Below are 26270 nucleotides of genomic sequence, written 5' to 3'. Positions count from 1 at the left end.
TTAGTAAAATAAATATGCAATCTGTAACCAGTGAGCATTGATGCCTTTGTTTGTTAAAATGCATAATCTTTATGACCAGGAAGCCAGCCTTTTGTGGGTTATCTCCCTACTTTGTGCAAACTAGAATAAAAAATTGAAATACCTCAACATGGTATGTGAATTGGTGCTGCACACTGGGGAATGAGCAGAACAACACAATGGTTCACATCATCATTTCTGGTATTGTGGGAGCAATAATGGGGAAAGACTCCATTTTGAGGCTGAGAACATCTTCCTAGGCTTTGATATGCTGCCAATGTGTTTATTTTCTAAGGCAACACCTGGGTTTGCAGACTGCCTGTTTTGCCTGATGACTTGGAAAGCACTCTAGAGCAGATCCATTCAAAGTGACTATATGCTTGATTTACAGTACACATATTTTATAAAGGCAATTTTAAGTGCTTCAAGGGACAGATGGAGGCAATATATCCAACATAAAATGCTTATACAGTGTTTTGAGGATGAAAAGTACACAAAAGCCAGACAGTTGGAAAAAAATACTGTGCCCAGTGAAAACTGGTAAAATTGAAACTGTTACAATAAAGATTAAGAAGCAATGGTATAGATGGCCCAAACATCCAAACAAACACCTTCAGAAACAAAGTCTAAACCATGTAAAGAACTGAAAAATGGATGAGCTGTAAAGCATATCTATGGAAATTTCTGTATGCTTTCAGGTTTTGTGAATGTCTTTGCCTGAAAATGTCTACCAGTGACATGTCTACCTTTTCTGTGTGTTTAATAAAGTCATATGCAACTATTTACAACATTTTTGGGGGGTTTATTGGCTGTAAAGAGAATAGTTTTTACCACAGTACAGTCAAAGAGGGCAGACCAATATATCTACTTACATGACTAAAGTCTATGTGCTGCTAAGTCTTTGAAAGATCAAGTTTGGAAACCTCTTTCTGATGTTATCTAATTATAGCATTTGAACCAAGTTTACTAAATAACTTCAGTTTAAAGACATGCTTTTGGGTATCAATATATAAGCATTTTAAATCAGTCTCAAAGTCAATAAATAGTTTCAACATGTCTAAATATTTTTCAACACAGCTATTTTGTCTATGTTGGACCTGGCAAGAGGTACCATTTGGAAATATTTGTTTTCAAAAGTCCAAAATGCCATGAACCTGGACTCCTACTTGCCTAAGCTGTGTGCCCTATAATAAAGATCTCCTCTCTACACAGGCTTTGAATTTAGCAAACACTCTAATCTTAATTACTGTGTGCAAGGTTGTCTCTTCCAGCATCACAGGCTCCTCTTTCCTGTTATGGAAAAGCTGCCTCGAGAGCAGGAAAGGGTGCATGGAGGTTGCTGTGGATGGAATGGGTACAGGGTCAGAGGGAGCAGGCTCCTTCATGCACAGACCTAGTCCCTCTACCCTCATTCCTTCTTCTGTATAACTCTACTCAAGTAGGACTAGAAGGCATTTTTATGTTTACAGCATCTCTTGTGACTGGAGGAGAGGAGGAACAGGACCAAAAAGAACACACAGCACTTTTTCATGTAATTCCCTATCAACACTAACATTCCTTAAGCCCTTTCAGCCCTCTTCATCTCATCTGATCATTCATTTATTTGTATTCTACATCTCTCTCCCAAGATGCTTGATACTGAGCACCTCTTACAAGTTCCTGTGAGTCCACCAAGCCTGCTGAGGACTACTGAATGCTTCAAAAGAAAGACAGGACTCTCCAAGCCTTTGGCAAAATCTTTGCTGCAAATTTAATGGATGGCTGTTATTGCAACTACATTGTATCCCCAGTCTCAGCTGCTGGAGTTGGGGTGCAGACACCAGAGCCTAGAAAAAACTGACAAGTGGAGTTTCCACTTCACAGTCTTGGCACGTAGCAGGTGAGACCATTAAGAAGAGACTTTTCCAAGCCCAGTCATAATCTACATCTCCTTTAAATTACACAGCAGAGAAGAGCCAGGCTGTCTACTGAACTCTGATTTTTGGGGCTTCTAGTTAAAATGCTCTTTTGCCTGGGGCTAGGGTCATAAGAGTCAGAATGGGAGGCAAATTAGGCTTAAAATCATGTTTTCACCAATGTTTAATAAAAAATGTGAATGTTCTCTCAGAGGATGCTTGTAACTCATCAGTAAGTCTAGCTTGAAACTATGAATAATAAATAATTTAGTAGTTATGCTACAACAAGGATTATAAACATGCAAACTGATATAATCAGCGCCTGATATAGGGAAACACTCAGAGGAGCTCTGCCTTTGATTTTGGAAGCTGAGATTTTTTTTAATCCTCATGTGTCTACAGAGGCATAAACCCCTGCTATGTTCAATGCCTGCCAGCAGTTACCATATTGTGGTTTCTTAAAGAAAGAAATAACAACAAAGATGAAGAAGGACTGCTGAAACTTTGCTCAGTAAAAACCAATTATAAACCAAGAAAATTTCTTAACAAAGAAATTAATCCATAAGCTTTTTTTTTGTTTCTGATCTAAGACTGCTGTAACTGATGGCCTGATTTATATCCTCAAACTTAAATACATGTTTGTTTATCCAAGCCACAAACTTGATTGTCTGCTTCAGAGCTGACTTGAAGCTAACCTTAAAGCTGCTTAATAAAGCTTACTAGTAAAACTCAGTCAAATGTTACTGTACTGTTAAAACAGTCTCTGGATCTTGGGTTATCCATTCATGCTTATACTTCTACAAAATCACTGAACCAAAAATATTAGGTGAAACTGACCTCCAATCCATAACCTGCTAGGACTGTACCCTTGCTGTGGGAAAAGTGAAAATGCAGGCTACTTTTCTCTGCTTCACCACTTACTGAAATATACTTTAAAAGCAAATATATGAAAGAGATAGATATAGCTTTTACACATGGGATTGCAGATGTATCAAAGGGAATGTGACAACTTGTTGAAGAATATCAAACTATACTGCTAAAAAGACACAGATGTGTGGGAACTGATGAAAACATGACATTAAGGATATGCTAGCATTTCCATTTACTTACACCCCTCCCATTAAATGTGCCCTGAGCATGGTATATATTTAGCTACAGTTCTTCTTTTAGTCACTTCAAAGTGGAGGAGACTCTGGTGTGAACAGCCTCAATAAATGACTTCGCCAAGAGAGTTTCCTGTTCCTCAGATACGCTTTTCTCACTGTATTTTATTTCATGATACACAAAATTCCTTTTGAAAACATACTTTTTAGATCTTAGTGCTTCCAAGAATTGCCTCAAGCATTCTGTTGCATGAAAATGTAGATTCCTAGTTTGTGGTCCTGGTAGAAGTAAGTAATTACTTGGCTAAAATTTTGAGGTGCATCTAATGATTGCACTATGCAATTAAGGAGGACAAAATTAATTTAATACTTGGACTTTTTCCATAGCTTGCCATTTCCTAGGGCAACCAATGTTAGTCAAGTCCTCAAGAGGAATTTTGTAACTTCAAAACTTCAGGCTATTCTGCATTACACCAATAGCCCATGACTAATGCATTTTTTTGGCAACAAAGCAGTCATTTCAGGGAATGAAAAATTGGCAGAACTTTTTTTCTGCCAACCAAAGGATATCGTTTTCCAAGGAAGAATTCCTTGTGAGTCTTTCAGATTAATTAGCTCAAGTTTTCCATTGCTGCAACAGGTGAAGGCAGCTATAGATATACCAAGTATGTGGATGTATTTTTGCCTTACGTAAAGGCCTTTCTCATTTCCTCTTTCTGGTCTAGGACACTCTAATGAATATCAAAAATCCTCACTTCTACTGAAATGGACTTGTTTTAGATGTGCCACTATTTACATAGTAAGTCATACCAGAGTGATGTCTCAGAATTTTCTCTTCAATGTAAATATTTCAGCACATTGCTTACTGTATTTAATTTTTATTCATGCCTCACATGGAGTTGTAATCAAATTGGTTTGAAATGTTTCTTGTAAAAAACATTGTATAAACCATATTTCTTAAGTAGAAGCATGTATGAAAATAAATAGATTAATTTTCTGAATTATATGAGTTTATGATAGTACAACAAATCCTTCTGTGTTTTTAACATGACTCTATGACACTTATCTGGAAAATTGGGATTATATATCAAGTAATAAAGTTTCTGTAGACACCTAATAAATCAAGCTGCAAAATAACACAATCGGGATTCTCACCCCAAGACTTAAAATCTCTTTCAGGGATACATTAAATAAGGTTTATGCATATTTAATTTTTAATGTTTGTATATTTTATATAAAGATTTTTTCTGAACTAGCTAGTTCCTGGTGAAAGTAACACAAAATTTGTTACATCTTGATAGATATTGGTCTAAAAATTTAAAATATTAGATGATCCCAAGTTGTGAACAGTGCCCTTTCTCCTCTTACACCTCCTGCTCCTGATGCAGTAACTTCAGAGCTATCACCTTTCATGGGGAATTCAAGCAATGTCACAAAATGCTACATGATACCTTGTTTTCCTTCAGCACAACTGTCATTCACTTTGACAAAACTGTGAATGCACATGTATTTGAAATACAACAATCCAAAACAGTGGGGACCAAGCTATGGCTTGCAGACCTAACTTGGTCTATCAGAGTAATTTCTCAGGTCATGACTTGCTCCTTCCTAATGCTGTCCCTCACATCTTTACAACTCATACTCTATTTAACAGTAAAAAGCTTATTCCCTGCATGAGTTTACATCCCCATTCCTTCAAGTGGATATAAAGGAATCTATAGCAAGGAAGACTGCAGGCCAGATGGAAGCACTTTCAGTGAGCCTGCTGTGGCCTAAGAATCGTTACTGCTGACATAGATTAGTCAATGCTGCACTTCCTACCAAAGGATCCTCACAGTAATGCTGGCAGAACTAATATCAGAACTAACAGGTTCTTAATATCATTTTCTCAAAAAAGTCCTGCTTCTCCCTCCCAAAGAGGAATTCAGAAATAACTATGACAAGTTTTCAGGAGCTTCAGAATTATTTTAGGTCCTGATTTGTGGCTTAATGTATCCTACTCCCCATTTTCAGGGTCCCTATTCAGTATGGAAAGTTGCATGGACCTAAATGAGTCATGCCTTTCATTTCAATAAGATGACTCACATGTTTAGTTGGGTGTGTTTGCATGATAATAGTCCTTCAAATAAAAAATGAGATAGAAGAATCATAGTTTCAAAACACAAAATAGCATTTCTCAGTTGCTTGTGCCAGGACAAGGAAATATCCTCAGCCTACATTGCAGGCCTGGAAAAAACACCTCTCTGGCAAAAATTCTTTAATATCCACTTCCATCTATATAATTGTGAGAGCATCTTTCTACAGAAACACATTTTCCTGAAGCAGAACACTACCCCAGCTGTTACTCTGTGCCTCTCAAGTTTTACATGAGAAAGACCAAAATTAAATATAAATATAGGTAAAAAATCAGCTCCAATGATAGATTAGATAATGAAAATCTAAGTAATTAGATCCATCTAAGGAAGTATAGGAGCAGTGTTAGTTGACATAATGCAATAATTTAAACCCATATGAACTAAACCTATAATTCTTATTCCTATTACTTCAAATATTTTCCAAAAGTAAAAAAAAAGTAACAGTTGTGCTTTTTAAAAGAACAGGTTAGACAGCATTTGCTGCAAATTATTCACTAATTCAAGTATCTACCTGGGGAAAAAGGAAAAACAAACAAAAAGCGCTATCTTTTTTGGAGAAAAAAGTGTTTGTCCAGGAGCTGTGTGCTCAAGAGCTTGCCTAGTTTTTTAAGTGTAGTGACTGGAAAGATATCTGCTTTTCCCTAAAGATCTTGCCTTGCTTATATCATTGAAACTGCATCATCCATGGTACAGGAATATCCTATGATTCACTGACTAGTAAGTCTGAAAGGCAGACCATTTTGTCCGGCATTTTATCTAGCAATGTGCCAATCTGGCACATTTTCAACGGTGTGTGAGGTTGTTTCTTTTCCCTTCAGATGGTAAGAGCGTGCTGGGAAGGCTTGCAGGAGCCAGCTGACACTGCCTCTCATCTCTGTAGCTGTATCCGCTGGGCACGAGGGAGCAGCCACGAGCTCCACCCAAGTCTTGCTGAATTCCTGTGGCCTCACTTGGATGTTTATCCACAGATGCTCCATGACCATGGTCTGTGTCACTCAAAATCTGACTATTTGTTGTCTTTCCTTCCTGAGCTCTTGCTTCAGGGGACAGAAGAATGCCAGGATTAGCTATTTTTGGAAGCCCAGGTGATTGATAAGGTCAAGGAGTTTCAGCCTATATGTTCCTAGGGACTGGAAAAGCATGTCCACTAACTAGTTAATTTTTTTTTTTTTTAATAGTTTAGAGTGTAATATCAAAACTGTCACTTAAATAGACCTTTATGTTCGCCATACTCTCTTATGGTCACTTTTCAAGTACATTTTCTGTGATTATAAATACAGAACCCTGTAGCTTTTAGAGTGACAGCTGGAAATTTATTCCAGCTCAGAGTACAAGATTCTGCACTTTAAATACAGCAACAGAGGGTCAGTGAAAAGCATGTAACTCTGTTAGACATTTCCACCCAGACTTTTTCCTGCTTTATGAAAGTAATTGCATTGAACAAAAATATACACAAGCTGAAGCCACATCAAAGACATATGTGCTCTTAGTATAAAACCAGAAATTAATATTTTGTCTTCTTATTCTACTGAACTTCCAGCTGCCCCATTTGCTGAAATGCCTTACTGAATGTACAAGCATGCCCATCATCCTTTACAAGCTCTAGTGCAGGGTTTTGTTGACATTATTATTATTATCATTCCGGATACACACCCTGCCTGTGTTTGCATGCAAGCAAAGAGTGCACACAAAATCAAATGCTCTCATTCAGACACAGGTAACAGCAAGAAAGCAGGTTATGCTGGAGACATTTAACTGCAATTTCTCTGCTGTACAGACTTTTTATTCTGCTGTTGGCTCTCAAAGCTATCTGTCATTTTCTTAGGCTGATTTGCTGGATTGCCCAGATTATATTGTTTCTACCACTGTATTTTGCAAGTGCATAATTGCAGTACTTAAAGATATGTTTTTAATTTTGATAACTGTTTGTTTCCAATCACCCTTTAATCTTTACAACCTACAGGTATTCTCGTTTAATATATGCTTGCAAATTTCCCAGCAGGGGATTATAACTCCACTGGAGCACGTTGTGTGTATAAGCGTTGTAAAGAAAACAAACCCCTTCTGCACCTTGCCATTAGTAACACCAGAGCAAAAGCGACCTACGAAGCCATCGAGCCTCAGCGAGGACCTTTCACTCTATGTCCAGGCTGTTTCTTTCTTTATGGCAATGTCTCAAAATTCTATCTCAAACCGTCCCAAAGTGGGTCCGAGCCTTCAGGCATGCGAGCCACGCTGACCTGGCGTGGAGGTGCCACGGAGCCAGGGCGCATGGGCTGTCGCCCTTCGGCTCAAACCCTGGCCGCGGGTCGAGGAAGGCTCGTTTCACTGGTAGAGAAGGGCAAGCCGGGGTGTTTGTGGTACAAAGCCCTCACGCAAGAGAGGGAGACATGTTAAGGGAGCTCAAGAGTAACAGTACAGTCAGCGATGCTTGAACCCCGCGCTGCACTGACGGAAAACAACCCGCTTTCCAGCACGGCTCCCTCCAAAGCCTGCGGGTTACGGCTCTGCCGGGAATGCGGGCCGCCGGCACCGGGGCCCACGGGGGTGCGCGGTACGGGCCGGCTCGGGCGAGGCGGGCGGTGGGGCCCCGCTGGGGCACACCCGGCCGGCGCGGCGCTCCCGGGGCGGGGCGGGAGGCGGAGCCTTGGCGCCGCCGCCGAGCCCCGCAGCGGGGCCGAGCGCTGCTGCCGGCGGAGCTTCGCCTGGCCTCCTCCCTCCCGGGCTTGCCACATCGGCACCGCCGTTCCGAGAAGGCGCTTCCCGGAGCGGAGCGGGAGCCCAGCGCGGGGAGATGGAGCTCCGGTGCTGCCGCCGCCGCCGCCCTCCGGGACTCGCGCTCCGCCAGGGCCGCTGCTGCCACTGCCAGGACGGAGAGAGCGGCCCCGCCGCCGTCTAACGCCGCAGCCCCGGCGGCGCGGCCGAGGCGGGAGGCGGCGCGGAGGCCGCCCCGGCCCCTCCGCCCGCCGGGCGGCGGCGAAGCGCGGCCCCCTCCTCCCCGCCCTCCCCGCCGCCGCTTCCCCGCCCCCGCCCGGCCCTTGGCCGGGCTCGGCAGCCGGGCCATGGCGGGGCGATGAGGGAACGGCCGCCCCTGCCCGCAGGCTGCGTGGGGAGGCGTGGAGCGAAGGGGCTGCGCGGCTCGGCGGCGCTGGAGCCGGGCGGCGGGACGGGGGGATGCTGGGCGCGGGGGCCGCGGCGCTGCAGCTCCTCTCCCGGGCCGTGAAGCAGGCGGCGGCGCAGGGCGCCCGGCAGGACCTGGGCCGCTGGCTGTCCCGAGCCGCCGGGACGGCGGCGGGAGGCGGCGGCAGCGGAGACACCATCGGCTTCGTCCCGGCGGAGGCGGCTGGGGCCGGCGGGCTGCTGCTGGGGTCCTGCGCGGACGAGGACGGGCTGCCGCCCGCGGAGCTGCTGCTCTGCCAGCTGCCCGAGCCGGGCGGCGGCGGGCATGGGCTGGCCGAGGCCCGGGGCTGGCGCTGCTCCTGCTGCCTGCTGGGCACCTGCTGGTGCAAGAGCTGCCTCAGCCTGTGCGTCCTGGCCGCTGTCTGCTTCGCCTCGCTGGCCCTGGTGCGCCAGTACTTGCGGGACCTGCTGCTCTGGGCCGAGAGCCTGGACAGCCTGGCCGGCGTGCTGCTCTTCACCGTGGGCTTCATCGTCGTGTCCTTCCCATGCGGCTGGGGCTACATCCTGCTCAACGTGGCCGCCGGCTACCTCTACGGCTTCGTGCTGGGCATGGGGCTGATGGTGTTCGGCGTGCTCGTCGGCACCTTTGTCGCCCACGTGGCCTGCAAGCGGCTGTTGGCCCGCTGGGCACGGGCCAGGATCCAGGGCAGCGGGACGCTCAGTGCCATCGTCCGTGTCGTGGAGGGCGGCAGCGGCCTCAAGGTGGTGTTTCTGTCGCGGCTGACGCTGATCCCCTTCGGGCTGCAGAACGCCGTCTTCGCGGTGAGTCCCTGCCTGGGCTGTGCGGCCAAGGAAGACAAGTGCTCGTAGAATGTCTTTCGGCACAGTGGCTGCTGTTATTGGTAGAGGTTGCCTCCTTTCCTGGGAGCAAGCCATGGTTTCTCTCTCTTTTAACAACAGTAAAAACAACCCCCTCTCTGCCTGCTTTGCTGTGCATGCAGAGGGACAGCAGGCAGATTTTTGAGATGCCTCGCTCATTGGCGTTGTCTTAGAGTTGCTCTCTTGTCCTTCAAAACTATATTCTGGTGTTAGAATCACCAAGGTGCTGCATAGCAAAATCTGTGGAGAATGTGTTATGAAGAGAAAATCAGTTATGATGTGTCTGTGCTTTTAAAGTGATCCACTTTAAAATATGGCAAGAGCTGAGGAAAAGTCTTGCCATATCTTGTTAATAATCTTGCTAATATCTTGCCATATCTTGCTAATAATAAGTAATCATATTGATTCCAATATGATAAATAATCATATTGGTAAGAAAGAAATGGACAGAAATTCTTTCTCAGTGTGGTTGGTGTTTGTACCATGCATCTGGCAAATCCATACAGGATACACACAAGAGAGGTTGCAGATTTTGGGCAGAGCAGCATGTAGTCCCTGAAAAGGGACTGTATTCTGGAGTGGCACTGAAACTTAGTTTAAACTTGAGTCTGGGAAAGGGTTAGTCTTGCTTTTCTTTCTACTTTCAGGTGAAGATTGGTGCATTCATTTGGTCTCTGTTTATCTTAAAGGAAAAAAGTAAAGAAGACATGGAGGGTGGTTTGTTTGAGTATTGTCATGCTGCTGATGACAATTTCAGCCCCTCGTTGCTTCCTGAGTACTTTGTCTGAAGGATCTGCTTTTGGCTGTCTTATGCCTCAGTTGTATCTACTAACTTGGTGAAATCAAAACAAAGCAAACTGGATTGTGAAATACTTTAAATGTTATCAGTAACTTGTATGTTCTTTAACATAAGTGGCTATCTAAACACATATTTTGGTCTGCCACTTTCTTATAGCCTACCCTGTCTGCAGTCCTGATCCTGTACTCTTTCCAAAGCACTTGCTTAATTTTGACAGAATCATCTGGCTGCAATTAGTAGGTCACCGAATAGCAAATTTTTTTTTAAGTAAAATTTAATCCATGCAATTTTGGGGTGTAACATCCACACCAAATATTTTAAATTGCTGTATATAAAACTGTGTGTACTGGAGCATTCATCTCCAGAGCTGTAATCTCTATCCATAAGAACTGTAGCAACTTGTATTTTCTTTTTAAGAAATCCTTTAACCATTTTCTTGTTAAGAATGAGAAACTGAACAGCTGAACCCTTGCTGTTTTATTTGTTAAACTATATTACTGCAGGCTTATATTACCTATATTACTGAAGAGACTTAGACCTGTCCAGCTGGGAGATCAGAGTCCCTCCTAGAGTCCAAGGTCCCAGTGTTGCAGATGAAGCTTCTGCTGTGCTATGACCCTCCTAAAGTGGAGAGAGCTGTTTGGCTCTGGTTGTTCACAGCTTTGGGAAGTCCCTTGCAGTAGTCAGCAGATGATATAGAGTAGTATTGGATCTGAACAACAGACCAGAGAATTACCAAGTTAAAATTATTTCCTTCCTGGCATAGCCCTTCTGTTGGAAACATGATTCAGTAGAGTATTCAGGCCAGTTCATTATTAAAATGATGCTGTAAATCATTGTAGTTTGTATTCTCCATATTCTGCAGGCTAAATAATTTTCTTTCCAAGTGGATGGTTTCAGTGTTAAAATAATAGACAGGAAATGAGATGAAAGCAGATGCTTGAGTTATGCCAAGTAACTTGGATGTTTTTTGCTAATTTTAGTTTGGTTATGTTTATTACTCCTGATTTACTACTTTATAGCATAGTCAAATAACGCACAGTGTACACTCAATTTTTCACTGAGAACATTTCATATGAGCTACTAGATCACCATTTTGTATGCATCAAAAAGTGATGCATACAAATCTAGGAATTCAAGACAGTTTCCCATTTTGAGTTAAATTTAAGTTATGTAAAAAATACAGTTTTCTGCCTACACAGACCAAGCTGTCATTTCCTTGAAATCTCACTTATTTGAAAACTTAACACTCGCTTTAAGTTTAAAAAGCATTTCCCCATGCTAGCAACTTCAACAGTGACTTTTAAAAGGATTAATTTCTAAACAACAGTGAACTTAAGGAAAAGTACACATCTTTAACTTTACAGTGGTCTGGGCTATGCATGTTTACTATGTGAATATTTTTAAGTAAACTGGAGATACTGAGAATACTTAAATGAGAGAGAAGCAAGGAAGTGACACATGAGGTTCAGGGAAAGACATAACCTTGATGTGAGCAGGGTCATCTGCAGGGCTGGGATTAAATGATTTCTACAAGCACTTGTTCCGTGGCATGTACCATCTGCTGAGGGCTTTCGGGAGGTTGACTTGTAGGGGGTGTAGAGAAAGATGGAAGAGCTTCTTAGGATTTGATTAATGAGGGAATCATATCAATTGACACAGCTGAAGAAGAAAATAAACACAAATTCCTTAGCATCTCACCAGCCAGACGTGATGATCTTGCTTCTTAAAAGGTCGTTCTGCTGGTAGTAGAGGGGTGAGGTAATGCATTTGTTTGCCTTTCTGGAATATAGCACTTGATAACTGAAAGCATGTTTGTATTTCTCTTTTGAGTGAGTTTTGCTTAATTGTCACTCCCAGTGCCAGAGTGGCCTGGGCTGCTGGGGTGGGTTGATAGCTCTTACTGATGTGTTTGCCCACGCACAGCTCTCTCACCTTGCCAGCTCTGGAGCATTTTGAAGGCAGGTCTGTAAGGAGGCCTGGTATGCAGGTTATCATCTCCTTCCCACAAGTTTGTTACTGGAGTGAGATTTGTGCAACCTAGTTATTTGTAGTGCTAGATGTAGGTTAGATGGGATTTCATACTTCCCCTCCCCTCTTTAAGGGGAATAGTACATGAAGGAAATAATCTGATTAAAAAATCTTAGTGTTCAAGTGTGCACCTCTGGGTTCAGAAATGCATACAATGAAGTCAGAGTTGAAGAAATTGTACCTGCTTTGCAAGAATATGCACACTGCTTCCTCTGCTTGTTGGAAAGTTGGCAGCTGGTTTGGTTTTTTGTATTATTGGGATTTTTTTTAGGGAGTGGTGTTGGCTTTTTTTGCAGGGGGACAGGAAGAGGTATTTCTGGGGGGGTTTTGTTTTGGGCTTTTTTTTTTTGAGGAAGAAGCACAGCTATCCTTTGCCCTTGGTCACTAAGCCTACCTGATCTGAAACACAGGAATTTGTAAACTGAGGGAAGAGAAATTGTGCTGCAATCCCTAAAGGTATGGGAGCCCCCAGCAAAGTCTTGACAGAAGCATTTATTCTTTGACAGTGCTGAACCAAAGGTGTCAGCTGCAAAGGATGCACAAAAGTTCCACGGGACAAAGCCCATCCAAAGCTTAATTTGGGGGGTGTGGGGTGGGGTATTCTGGCTATTGTTATCAGTGCAATTAGGTAATTCCTAATTGTATTTGAATACAATTTAAATGCATTTCTGTTACGGCCGGTAACACAATTGCATCCATGCTTGGTTTGGGATTTGCTGGCTTGAGCTTTCACCAGAAACAGAGCCCTGGTAGGCTCTGTTAGGCAGCCTGGCCATGCAGATACCAGTTTGGCAGGTTCGTAGAACAGATAAAGCTCCTAGAAAGAAAAGTATAGAAAGCTGTAAGTTTTACTGATGATTTCTCAAGTTTCTTAGGTGGGGATGCTGTGCACTTCTTGTGCATTCTGGGGAAAGGGATACAACTGTAGTTCTAAACCTACAGTTTAGTTAAAAGGACATCTCAAAAATTTTTTCACCCTTTGCTTAGCTGTCATTGCAGCGGAAGGCACAAGCTGCAATTAAGTGTATCCACTGGGGCAGTCTCCCCTTCATTTGGAAACAATCTCTCTTATGACTCAGGAAGTCCAGTAGTTTTGGGCCTCATCCAGGTGTGCAGACATGTTGCTCTGCAACTGAAGTGTCCTTAATACATCTACAGAAGTGAGAGAGAGGTGCCAGGAGTATTAAAGCAATCTTTGGGAAGTTTCCCAGCTCCATTAGATGTAATGATAGTGTCCTACTTAGCAAATCTTGCCTCTGCATTAGTATTTCAGAAACTTTTAATAGCAGCTCCTTAATTCCCTTGGCAATATGGGAACTTCGGACTATGCATTCTTATTTCATGGCCCAGATTACAACAATGCTTTAAAAAGTCTTTTGAAAGTATTGGTCAAATGTGAAGTTCTGACATAATTATGTAATCCTTTTTCATTATAAATCTAAATCTTGTCTAGAGAAGGAAATATAATATTTGTGGTGCTGGTATATATTTCAGTCTGTGGGAAGTATAATATGCAGTGTGAAGTTTGGAAATGGCTTATTGGATCTTGTTCCAGTGAATTATTTTTAATCTTTATGCTTCATTGCATTCTGCTCCTCCCTTGCCCTTCCTCCCAAAAACTTTCCACTGATGGTGGTTAGAGCTCTGAGAATTCAGCACTGTGACTTTCACAGTAAGTAAAGTTTATTTTAAGAATAGCATGATGAAATGAGTAACATTGCTGCTATTCTTTGGTCTTCAACATTGTACAAAACTGGCAAGGTCAATAATTTCCATGTAGGCTCTCAGTGCTAGAGCTGTTCTTAATTAGATCTCTGTTACTATCAACTGAATTATCTGGAAAATTTGTTGGACTGTTTGTTTTCAAAATCATAGTTTTCATACTAATTTTTAATCCAGTTTCCTCTTGTTTTCTTTTTTCTTGTTCAAATATATTTTGATGTCATGATGCTTGCTTTTCATATTTCCTAGTGGCTGCTGATACTAATTTAGCTGGTACTGTGTGCTTTGTTCTTCTGTAAGCTCGTACATCCACCCATTGATTCAGAAAAGAAACTTCACAGCAAAGAGAAGAAACTACTAATGTATTATTAGTGTTTTCTCCAGAGAAATTAATAAAACCTATAGCTGTGTGCATTATTTCATTCACTAATTGAAGTGAGATGCAAAATACCTTTGGTAGACAATCTTAATGATACTCATATAAATCAGTATAGATAAGGATGGATATTGCTTATAGGGATCACTGAAAGACATGTGTATCTTAATAAGCTCATAACTTGCCCAGCACAGACAAATTGTATCTGCCATTCTGTTTACCTGGATCCTATTTAAAACAGTGACATTTTGAACAATTACCTCTTGTATTATTTGCCATACATGCAAAACAGATAGATTTTTGTGTTAGACTTTCACATTCAATATAATAATTTCTTCTCACAAGTAAATTCTCATAAATCCAAGGGCTCCATTCACCAGGTAAAAATAAATATCTTCAGTGAACAGTGTAATTGAACCCCTAGTTACTGACTATTGCAGAGATGTTATGTAATATAAGGTGAAAATAAATCAAATCTAGTAACTTTAAAAAGGCCAGATGAAAACTAGATACATACTATTATCTTCCCCCTGTGCATGAATCAAAGTTTCAGTGAAGGAATGTAGGATATTTTTTCATGATTTTGCAGGGATGGTTATGGGAAGTGGTAGTATGTTTGTTTATACACATAGATTGTGTTTGGGGCTGCTTTTGATTTCTTACTGTTTCTTTTTCTTCAGATTACAGATTTATCACTACCCAACTACCTGATGGCTTCTTCACTTGGGCTGCTTCCTACTCAGCTCCTGAACTCGTACTTGGGCACAACCTTGCGCACGATGGAGGACGTGATTGCAGAACAAAGTGTTAGTGGCTATTTTGTATTCGGTTTACAGGTCAGTTAAAATAAGTGCTTTCATAGACCTTGGTATCAGTACTGTCTGTCTCTCTGTGATTTCTGTTGACTGCTAGATATCCAGAAAAATGGGCTCCCAGTGTACTGTTTTCTTTAGATTTTGTTTTATGCTCTGAGAAAAGTGTAATTCTCTCACACGTCACCATAGCATAAAGCAGAACTTAATCAGTGTTCTCTTTTTCTGATACAGTTGTTGGTAAGTTTTCTTCTCTTGCTGTCCTAGGGGGACTTTATGATGCTTGCTGGATATTACGTTCTGCACCTTTAAGACTGGTTCTGAGAGCAAAGGCAGGGAAAAGAGGTCCACAGTTTATGTTTAGAAACTAACTGACCTGGACAGCGGGATAGAGCTCTCCTTTGCTTTTAGTTAATTTTTTTTAGCTAGCTGAGGCAGAGAAGTTCCCAGATTATGGCTTTTCTTTTGCTTGGAACTGATTGGCCCTGCTCTGGACTGAAAATCCAGAAAAACACTTGCCTTCTAGTGTAATCTGCTGAACTTTAGAATTGTCAAACCACCCCTACACAAAAGTGCACGTGTGTGTAGACCTAAGACTTACGCACTGTTCACTGCTAGCACTCAGCATACCCATTTTGCATAGATATTCAGGATAGTAAAAATGCTGTAGAGTACTATTTCCCTAGTGCCTAAATTGGAATATCCTAATTTTACAAGTGAGTAAATTAATGAGAAGTATATCAAGTACCTTTACATGACCTTAGCTCTTGAAATAATTTATTAATAAATTTTGGGTATAAGCCTTAAGTGTGAGACATAGAGGTTATGGGTATTTCAGAATTATATTATATATTAAAACCTCCTCTGACAGTGACAGTACTTCAAGCTGTGTTTGAGTAGCAATTACCATGGTTTGCAGACTCAGTAGGTACTGCAATAATTTCTGTTCCTCAGTTTTTACAGTCATAAACCTGATGTTTAACAATGCTAACATAGAAAACTAAGACCATTTTAAACATACCTTCCTCCCGTGCCCTGAAAGTTGTGCACTCTTGAATAGAACTATTTCTAGTGAATAGAAACAGAAGTTCTATAATTTATAGCTTTCATGAAGCATGGTTAAAATGCTTGAAGTGTGGCATAGATAGTCTTGATAGATCAAAGAGAAAATAAATGGTTTCTTGATCAGCTATTATTTTAGTCATGAATGTTATTTCCAGGGTAGTAGTTTTTAGTGGCCTTTTCCCTTTTTTCCCCCATTTATTTATTTTTTTTAATTGACATTGACTCCTTTGCAGATTATATAGGTTGTAACCTAAGTGTTGCTCAGGTAAGTGGTAGCTGGATAGCCTGAATGTTTTAAAAGGAGTACTAACCTCCTTGAGACCAGTCCTTGGGACATAACTGAATAACCGAAGGGGAGGCCTTTAGTGGAGAAATTATTTGCATTCTCCCACTGTCTCTCAGGCGTCTGCTGAGTGCTTTGCCTAGATGAGCTTTGATGGGACTTTGATTTAGTAAATAGCTCTGAACATGGTTGTCTATGTATATATATATATATGTTTTAAATTATTTATTTAGGGAGCTAGGTTACTGTTAGTAATATTTCTAAACCAATGCAAATTTAAATATTTGGATAAGCTTCTAGAATATAAATTTTACTATCTATTCAAAAATTAGTGTCTATAGTATCATTGTGAATCATTGATCAGCCAGTTTTTGAAATGTGTAACATAAATTGGTGAGGAACGTCATTTTCACCACCAGGGTAGTCTAGCACTGGACCAGAGTGCCCAGAGAAGTGGTGAAATCTCCTTTTACAGTTTTCAAGACCTGACTGGACAAAAGTTCTGAGCAGCCTGCTCTGATCTTCCAGCCAGTCCTGCTCTGAGCAGCTGGTTGGGCTAGAGACTGCCAGGGTGCCTTTCCAGCTGCAGTTGTCCTGTGCTCATATTTGTCAGTTGCCTTAGTCAGTGTTCCAGCACTGTCTGCCATGCTGACAGGTGTTTTAAGCAATAGTCCTCAATGTTAAAGAAAACAGCTGTACAGTTAGTAATGAAGTTCAGGTTTTAGACTCAGAGCTCTAAATTCTGTTGTAAGTAATATAATGTCTTGGCCTTTTTGAAAGGAAGCTGCAGATTCGAGCTAGTTAACGTTCTTTTAAAAAGGCAGAGAAACTTGCTTCTTTCAAAGGGACTCTCACTATGAGACACCTTGATTTTTATTTGAAGATTTTTTTTTTTCCCTGAGGAGGAACTCAGTTAAAAACTTGACTGCTGTTTTATTGAAGAGAGAAGGTGAAAGGATTGCTTTATAATAAGTATATGGAGTTCAACAGGAAGAAAGAAACTTACCTTTTCAATTTATATAAATATTTTAAATTCTATGTAATGTCTATGTTCTGATATGCTGGTTACATTGTTAGCACATGTAGGTTTAGAGCTGCTCAGGGGCTGAGTTCATCTCCCTTCCAGTGTTTTGCCTGTGAAGCTTTGAGTCAACTGATGCCTTCATGAATCTTTACATGGACAACTTTTTGTTTCATTCAGATCAGCTGCTTTGTATTCATTCCCACAATAAACGCTCTTGTTTTATTTGCAGATTGTCATAAGCATAGGACTCTCATTTTATGTCGTTCACCGGGCTCAAGTGGAACTCAATGCAGCGATTGTAGCGTGTGAAATGGAAATGAAGACATCACTTGTTAAAGACACTCAGCCAAGCATCAATGGCTCAACCACATACTGCAACAAGAGGACAGTAGCATTCTCTGGAGGGGGTGTCAATATTGTGTGATTTCAAGTATTAATGACTAAGGTTTTGTGAACCTGAGCTAGAAATACCTTGAACATTGCCTAGAAATATCTATGGACAATTGAAATAGATTTAAAAAAAATTACAAGTGATTACAGGTTGTACTGTGGCACAAACCAACTGACCAGCTCTTTAATTGCACATGGGGTGACTTCTAGCAAGGCAAGGAAGATGGCAAAGTAACTTAAGATGTAAATGCAAATTTGGCTGCACCTTTGGTCATTAATTATGCCTGTCATGGCCTGTAATCTGCACTTTAAGTAGGTTTGTTTTCCTTTGTTCCTATAAACTGAGATGCTTCTATAAACAAAAAAGTAGCACAGAGATAAATATTTTTCTGCTTAGCATTATTTATAAGGCTAAATAATTATATACAGTAGAATTTTATTACTGATAAAGATGAATGAGAAAGTATACAATTCAATGTATGTTATTCTTGAATGTGCTTTTGCTTTGGAATTGCTTCCAGAACTTGGAGTGTATTATTTAGCTATTGATGGGACCATTTGGCTTTTTCTTCATTTTTGATTAAAAAAAAAAAATAGAACCCTATATAAAATTTTGGTTGAATGTATTTTTCTAAGTCATTACAAATATTGCAGAGCCATGCAAATGTATTCACACAAGCTTAAATCCTACATTGTGGGACTGAAGTGCTCTTAAATTACATTTTAAGTTACACTGTGTAATATGCAAAGTGCAAGGTAAAATGCAGATGTTAGATTGCAATGACTATTTGAATGACAATTGGTTTTGCCACCTTGGTGATTGTAACGAAGGACTGTTCCACATTAGTCCTATATATGATATTTTTAATTGTTAAAAGGATGAAGTTTTTCAGCTCACATGACTGCATGAGGTCAGGCTTCTAGAACAGGGAGCTAGATCTCTGCTCTAAACAGAAAGATGGGATATTAGCAGTACTAATTTTACAAGAAGGTGGCCTTTATTTTGTAGGTGAATCCCCTCTCCCTTAAAAAAGCTTTAAAAATTCACTTTGGTTGGCACATCTTTTGTACTAGTTTTACATTTTTTAAAAGATGCAATCTATTACAAATTTCATTAGAGTGAAGAAACGAAAACTAGAGGTTCTTCTTGGAAAAATAAATAATCCAGTAATGGAGAGGACAGCAATGTCTCTGAGACTCAGGAATTCTGACTCCATTTTTGCAAGACAACACTATATTGGATACTGCTCCTTTTACGCCTGCTGTGGACTGTTTTTCACTGCATTAAATAGACTGGATAACCTGATGGTAACTTGTGTGTGTGTCTAAAAGAAAAACAACAATAATGCCTGAACACAATGTTCTGTATGTGTGAGTTTCATGTAGATATACATACCAGTGCTCAATGGCTCAAACACATGCAAGTCATCTGATACAAAAATAATGTAAAGTATGGCTTCTTTTGTAGTTATTTTGTATGAGTTTTTAAGGACGCTTTCAGTCTGCAAAATTTTGTCTTATTTTCTAACAGTACGACTGTGCCTCCTTTTTGTAAGGTTGGTTGCAGGGTCCAAGCATTTTTGGCTTGAGGATAGTGGGCCTTCAAGGCCATTGGGAAGCAGAGATGTGAGAGCCTCTAACAGCCTTACTGAGAGGATGTGCAGCACTCACATAACCGAAGATCTGCACGTTCCTTTGTAGTGGGAGTTCCATTTTGTTCCTCAAATACGTATCCTTTGCAGATTGGTGTTCTTGGGTCCTGCGACCTAAAGAACTGAGCTAGTTCAATGAAAGCAACAAAGTTCAGATTGTCTCCTTTCTGTTGTTTAGGGGCTTGTTTTTTTTTTTTTGTTGGGTTTTGTTTTGTTTTTTTTTTTTTTTTTTTTGTTTTGTTTTTTGGTTTTTTTTTTGTTTGTTTGTTTCATATGGTTTTGGGTTTAGTTTTGATTGATTGGTTGGTTTTTGAAAAGGTAATCTGTATCTACCTGGAAGTGTTCATTTACACATCTCTGCCTCTGACAGCTCCTGTGTGAAAACAAGAGAGCCGGATAACTTTTTGATGGCGTTATTTGTCATCACAGTATAATTGAGTAATTGAGTCCTTTCTTAACTAAAGGTTTTTTTTTCTTTGTTTCTTGTGAAGAACAGTCCTTCAGTGAACTGATCTGAACTTTGCTCTATCTTGCCAAATGAACAATAGTGTTTTGAAGAGGGTAACTCTTTCTTTGCATTTTTTAACTAACTTAAGGTTGCGTTGATTATTTGAAACATTTCCCAAATATGTATTTTGAAGTGCTTTTATTTCCATGACATTTTGTAACCAGAGTAACTTCACTATGTGAACACTTTTGTAGTATGGAATTAGTTCTTAAGACTTTTGCATTTTGCTTGATACTTGTAATATTTGTGTACAAGTTAATGGGAAATGTGCATTAAAAGGAACTTTTCTGTACCATGCCAGTCATAATTTTATACAATAAATTCACTCAAATTTCTTTAAAGGAATATGTATTAAATGTTTAAGTTGCTGTGATGTAGTTGGAAAGAAGGTGCAGTGGAGTCTCATCTTTAGGCAGCCATACAAAGATAATTGTCTGCATCAAAGGAGAAACAAGTTAGACTTTAAGGATGAATTCCATGGGTGAGGAGTTACTGACAAGGGAAACAGACTTGATTTTTTCTTTCATTTAATGAAATACATGCTTAATTCTATTAGGTACTTTAAAGGTTTGGTATTTGCAGCTGGCTTTTTGATACAAGAATAAGCATACATGTGCTTATGAGAAACATGCTACACAACTGCAAGAGGATTGATATTTCTGAACGTAACAGTAGCAAAAGTGATGTAATTGTTATTTTTTAAGATGGGCTCCCTACCTAGTCTAGTTAAAACCCACAAAGGTACGAATCTAGTTTAAAGAGTATGTGGCAAGTCACCTTCAAGAATATTTTCTGAGTTGTGATTGTGACATTTCTGCTTTTTGTGCATGAAAGATACCTAAAGGGTAGGTCATAAACAATCTCAGCTGCATGGCACCAGTTTTTCTTCTGCCTTGTGGTAAGTGCAACTGTGCAGTAAATTTGTCAAAATTTAACTTTAGACTAATAATCTGTGAGAAAAACCTTTTTTTAGTCCCAGAGCTTTATATACTAGTTTCATACTGATTTTTGCATAACAACTTGAGCAAGCATTGCTTAGGTCAAGTTTGAAGAATGGAAAGCTGCTCTTAGATTGTGTGTGGCTTTTCTCCCATACTGGATCCTGTGTGTTCATTTTCAGCTTTCCACTGAGGCTGATACAATTTGGATTTTGACTGACTGAGATAACTGGAGTCATCAATTGTCTTGCAAATAATCTAGGATACGATGTGTAAAATGAAATATAAGAGATTTCCCATTCACACTGGGTCATTTTTCATAGCACAAGTAAAGAACTTCGGTAGCTCTGTGACAAGCTTTCTCACAATAATTCCAAGTTGGTACTAGTCCTGTCATCGTAAGATGATGGTTTGGGTGTGAGGGGATACAAATCGATTGCAAAACAGGAGCTGATGCAAATTCTGGCTGTGCTGTGCAAAGCAGCTTGTCTCTGTCCTCTCCAGTCCTGGAGAATTAGTCATGTGTCTGGCAGCTCAGGGGTAATGAGTCTAACAAATTCTCTCTTCGTGGACATTAGCATTTGTCTTGCACTACCCTGCTGTATTGATTTTTAATTTATATTAATTTATTAGTGATAAGTAGCAAGGAGCTGAGTCTGCAGTGTCAATCCTGTCCCTTTCCTACTACAATATATTATCCTGGAGTATTGCTAAACTTAAAATTACATTTTAATGAAGTTCTAAGTTCATTTGTGTGAGTTTAGTCCTCCTTGCTAGCCAAGTGACTAATGTGTAGTTGGTTGGCTCTGGATTCTCGATTCATTTGGGAAATTAGCTGGACCAAATTTGCTGTTGTGAGAGTGAAAAGTCCTCTAACTTTCCTTCTAATTATTTAGAACTTCAGATGCATTGCTAAAGAAATTAGTAGAACAGGCTTAATGTACTCGGGGTTTTGCTTTGTTTTAGAACAAAAGTTATTAGCAAGATAGTGGAAGGGTTTGTTCTGCCTGATTCTGAGACTTGAATATTTGGTGCTATCCTTTTTGGGAGACAGTGTTTCCAAGATGTAGCCCCAATAAGCTTATGTCAGTCGAGGTAATAAAGGACTGGCTTTGGTGAAGAGGATGTAAAACTTGGATTAGTGTGACATGTCTTTTTACATCATGCAATCTCCAGCCTCGCACAGTTTGGCATTGGTGACTGCAGTGCATTACTTCCCATCCCTCCTCTGCAGGAGGAGGAATTTAGAGAGCTGTAAGTTGTTCAAGCTGAAGGGGAGAAATAATCATCTGGGTACAGTGGACACAGTTTGAAGAGTTAAATTAACCATAATGTTGCCACACCTTTGAATACACCTAAGTGCCTTGGTTTTGTAATTGCCAAATCCTTTGGCAACTTCTGCTTCTTTCCAGGGCAGGGCAGCTGGGTAGCCTCCCCTAGAGGCCGGTCAGCATTTTATTTTCTAGAGAATTCTAGCATGCTTTGACTTTTAGACCTCTTAACTTCTGAAGTAATCTTCTGCTGACTTTTCTATAAATTAGAAAGGTTTCATTTGTCCTAATAACAGGGTAAGATCACCTGGGATACAAATCTGTATTGAGCGGTGTTCCTGCATGTGGGTGAGCTCCCTTTGCTGAATGTGAGGTGTTTCCTTCTGTTCCCTGTAAGCTGGAGCTGTTTCCCTTAAAGTCTGTAGGTGGGTGGGTGGGACGAAGGACGGAAAGGCCTGCAGTGATGAACTGTTCTAATAACAAATTTTCACTGTGCTTTAGAAACTTGATTGCTTAAGATCACAAGTATTTGCCATTTAATGTGAGAAATGGTAGGTGGTGAGGGGAATAGACTAATGAATTCTCTGATTTTTGTGAGGGAGTAAGAATTTGCTTGAATAGATTATGAAGTACCCAGATGATAGAGGGTTGGTTTTGGTTGGACTTTTGGGGGTGGAGAGGTGTGGGAGTGGCACTACTGGAAGTAAATAACACTAAAATGGCAACAGTATGAAGCTTTAAACCTTGACTTTTTAGGACTGTTTCAGGTGTCTTCTACAGCTATGGGGGATGGTGCCTCAGAAGAAGCTGGAGTAAACGCTCAAATAAAGAATGTTCCTCAGATTCTGGAGAGCTGCTGGATGCATAGCTTGGCCTCCAGGGCCTGCTTTTTTAATTTGAGCTAGAGGTGCAAACCAGAAGTAATGGCTAGATCTTATCAAAAGTGGAACATTTATTGCTGCCCTTTTGATGTCTTATGCAGCAGCAGCACATGGCAGATGGTTTGCCTGCCTGAAAGGCTTCCTTTTTGCCTTGCTCTGCTTTGTCTGGCACAGGTGGTGGCTGGGGGAGGAAGAGCTTGCACTTGCCATTTGCTTTTCCACCAGCTGGGGAGGCTGAGATTGCTGAGCTGAAGCCAGAGGTTGCTCTGTCTTTGTCTTTCATCCTCAAACCACTACGAGTAACTTCCTTTCCCTGTGACCTAAAAAAAAAAAAAAAAAAAAAAAAAAAAAAAAAAAAAGAGAGAGAGAGAGAAATAAATGACAAAACTAAATCAAAATACATGATAATTTTAAAAAAGCCCCCAAACACTGCCACCCAAGAAAGCTTCAGAACTGGTAAAGTTCATACCAGTAAATTAATAGTCTATATATTCTCCCATGGATGTCAATTGAGGTACAAAATTACGATTACGTTTTTTCTGTTCTGTTCAGACAGCTGTAGTAATCTCTTCCACTTTCAGCAGGGCCTGTGTGAGGTTCTGCAGTCAGTGAGCTTGTGAGGGACCAGTGCTGTGGTAGCCGTACAGGGATTTCCTTGCAGCTGAAATTGGACAGAACCACTGATTTCCAACCATTCTCATGTGGCACTAAATTTTAGGGTTTCACAGCTGTGGAAACTATAGCCATATGCACATGTGCAGCTCCAAGGTCATATAGATTGGTGCTTTACAAGCATTTTGTGTTGCATTTGTGTTGTGTTCTGTGGGAAGGCTGCAGTGGTTGTAACACGATGTGTGTCTTCCCAGATTTTAACCAGAGCATAGTTGATTTTGGTGCAGTGAGTTGAAATGCATTTTTCTGACTACAGCATGCCTCCTTCCCCCTGCCCCCACAGCAGCCACAGCAGTTTCTCAGATTCTGTACAGTTATCATTTGGTTTGCAGGCAAATAGAGGACTCTGCTATGTATACATGCTGCTCCATCATTGAGCAGATTTTTTTTCAGTGGCTGTCTCCTTTCAGCTGAGGAATCTGTCTTTTTTCCACCTACTTCACTCAGTCTAATGACAGACATTCCTCTTGCAATGGATGCTTCCTTTAATTAAGTTGGGTATGGTAGTGTTCTTTCAAACAAGCTTGGAGGTGGGAAAATGGTAGGGTCTGGAGAAATTACTCTGGGCTTCTCAGAGCCCTGGCATTTGCAATGGAGAAAAGTCTTGTAGTAATGAGTTTCAAAAATGTTTCCATAAAGAAGCAGTTTGAGAATTTAAAATTTAGAGGAGGAAGGAGAAAGCTGCAATTAGTGAAAAGAATATTAGTATACTTAGCAAGAGGTAAAAACCCTGGCAGCTATAATTAGAGGACTTTATTCTCTCCTTTTCAGTGAGTCATTCCATAAAGAATGGATTAAATGTATTTTTAAATCATTTTTACTTGTTAAAACCCGAATAGGAAAAGGAAAGGGAGTCACAGAAGAATGTATTAACAATGCAGAAAATGCAGACTCGTACAGATTACTGAATATTAACCTTGAGACAAGGCAGAAATTTGCTTTTTTAAGTGGCAGGTATGTTGGTACAAATCTGCTTTCCTTCATTATATCTGCTCTGATAAACAGAGGTAAAAAAGTACTCATGTAGTGAAGCATGAGTAGATTTGTATGACATGGATTATATTCTCTTGGGGAAAAGTCCTTGAGTATTCTGTTTTTGGAGTTATGTGTAGAGTAGAAGTATCTGGTGTTCTCTTCCTATGCTCCACGTTGTATATGAGCTACTTCAGTGTCTCAGAATTGGCCAAATGTGTAGCTGTGATAACGTGGCATAAGCCTGAGCAAATAATCCCTCCCCCTTAGCAGCAGCTCTGACCAGCTTAGAACTCGATAAAGGAAAGCTGGGAAATGCATCTGCACTTTCTGGTAATGGATATCATTGGCCATAATATTTACAATGTTTGAGGTACCTCTAATGGAAGCCCTTTACAGGTGTACTGTGTGATTACACTTACCTAAATAAGAGATGAGTTTTCTCCTCAAAAAAACCCAAAAAACCCCTACCTCTTATTTTCCCCTATATTTAAGAATTAACATAATGAAGTTGGGAACTTCTGCCTTGAACAAATGAGATCATTTTGACCAGCTGAAGCTCCAGAAGAGCAGTTTGCGTCCACATTTTAGCATTATAGAGTAATGAAGATTGGAAAAGATATCTAGTCTAGCCCTTGCTGAGTTAGATCTGCTCTCCTGAGGGCAATATATGGTTGAGGCTTAAATATCTCCAAGGGTGGAGGATCCAGAAGCCTTGGTGACCTGGTCCAATCCTTGACCAACCTTATGGTGAAAGAGTTTTTCCTCATACTTGGTTGGAATTTCTTGTGTTGCAGTTTGTGTCTATTGCTTCTGTTACTGAACACCTCTCGCAAGATTCTGGCTCTGTCTTCTCTTCCTGTCCATTAGGTAGTCAAAGACAGCAGCTGGGTGGAAGCTGGGGGCTACAACTCCCTCAGAGGCACTTCAGCTGTGCAAGAGCCCAACAGGAGTGAGCAGGAGATGCTGGTGGGAGGCTGGTGCTGGGGGCTTGGGTAAAGCAACGAGGAAATTTGGGCAGAGAGCAGAGGTGCAAAAGGTCATGTTCTTACATTCAGCCCTGCAGGTCAAAGAAATGCACAATTCCTTGGATATGTTGTTTCTCTGTGATTGTAATGACATGCATGCACTGTGCATATTTATGTTGCAAAAGAATTATTTGTGCATGAAGGTCATGGATGAGGAGAAAGGCATCTCCAAACACTGATTTGACTAAGTTACAGCTGGAGAACAAAGAAGAATATGAAATCCCAAGTGACATCTCAGACTAATTTTGTTTTTATTCTGCTGCTGAATATGCATTTTTGCCATTTCATGCAGTAGCTTCCTAGACAGATGCCCAAAACTTGAATTTTTGAATTGTTGTATTTAAATGTTAAATTAAGTATCTATATTGTATATGGTTTGATTCCAAGATTTTCTCTTAAATGCCATGGTAATTATTAAAGTGTACTTTTCAAAGTGTCGGCTTAAAGCAGTATTGGTAAAAATTATACCAGAATATCAGTTATTTAGAGCAGAATGTTTTTCTTCCTAGAGGTATCTACAATAATGACAATTAAGACAAATGTCCAAACACTTGCAAATTAATGTTTTAAGTACAGTGAAATTACTGTGAATCATTTTCAGATTTATGCTGCCTTGGCAACTCTTTATTTTTCCTATTTTTTAATTGTAGTGGGTATTTAACAGTAGCAGGGCAATAGTAAATGCTGCCAACACAA

At 40.5% G+C, this 26270-nt stretch overlaps 1 protein-coding gene across 1 annotated transcript in view; it reads left to right on the top strand.

Moving 5' to 3' along the window:
* TMEM64 (transmembrane protein 64) overlaps nt 1-20153 on the top strand; it is a 44032-nt gene extending 23879 nt beyond the window's left edge. Inside the window, 8 exon segments of the mRNA XM_053942583.1 lie at nt 5970-6135; nt 7154-7482; nt 7643-7906; nt 7908-8098; nt 8134-8189; nt 8192-9093; nt 14759-14914; nt 17492-20153. Of these exon segments, the coding sequence (XP_053798558.1) occupies nt 5970-6135; nt 7154-7482; nt 7643-7906; nt 7908-8098; nt 8134-8189; nt 8192-9093; nt 14759-14914; nt 17492-17686 (2259 nt within the window). The 3' untranslated portion in view covers nt 17687-20153.
* The last annotated feature ends 6117 nt before the right edge of the window (nt 20154-26270 follow it).

This window comes from Vidua chalybeata, chromosome 1, assembly GCF_026979565.1.
Source record: "Vidua chalybeata isolate OUT-0048 chromosome 1, bVidCha1 merged haplotype, whole genome shotgun sequence".
Taxonomy (NCBI): Eukaryota; Metazoa; Chordata; class Aves; order Passeriformes; family Viduidae; genus Vidua; species Vidua chalybeata.
The sequence above is the reverse complement of the archived record's forward strand: the minus strand, read 5'-3'. Positions and strand labels throughout refer to the sequence as shown.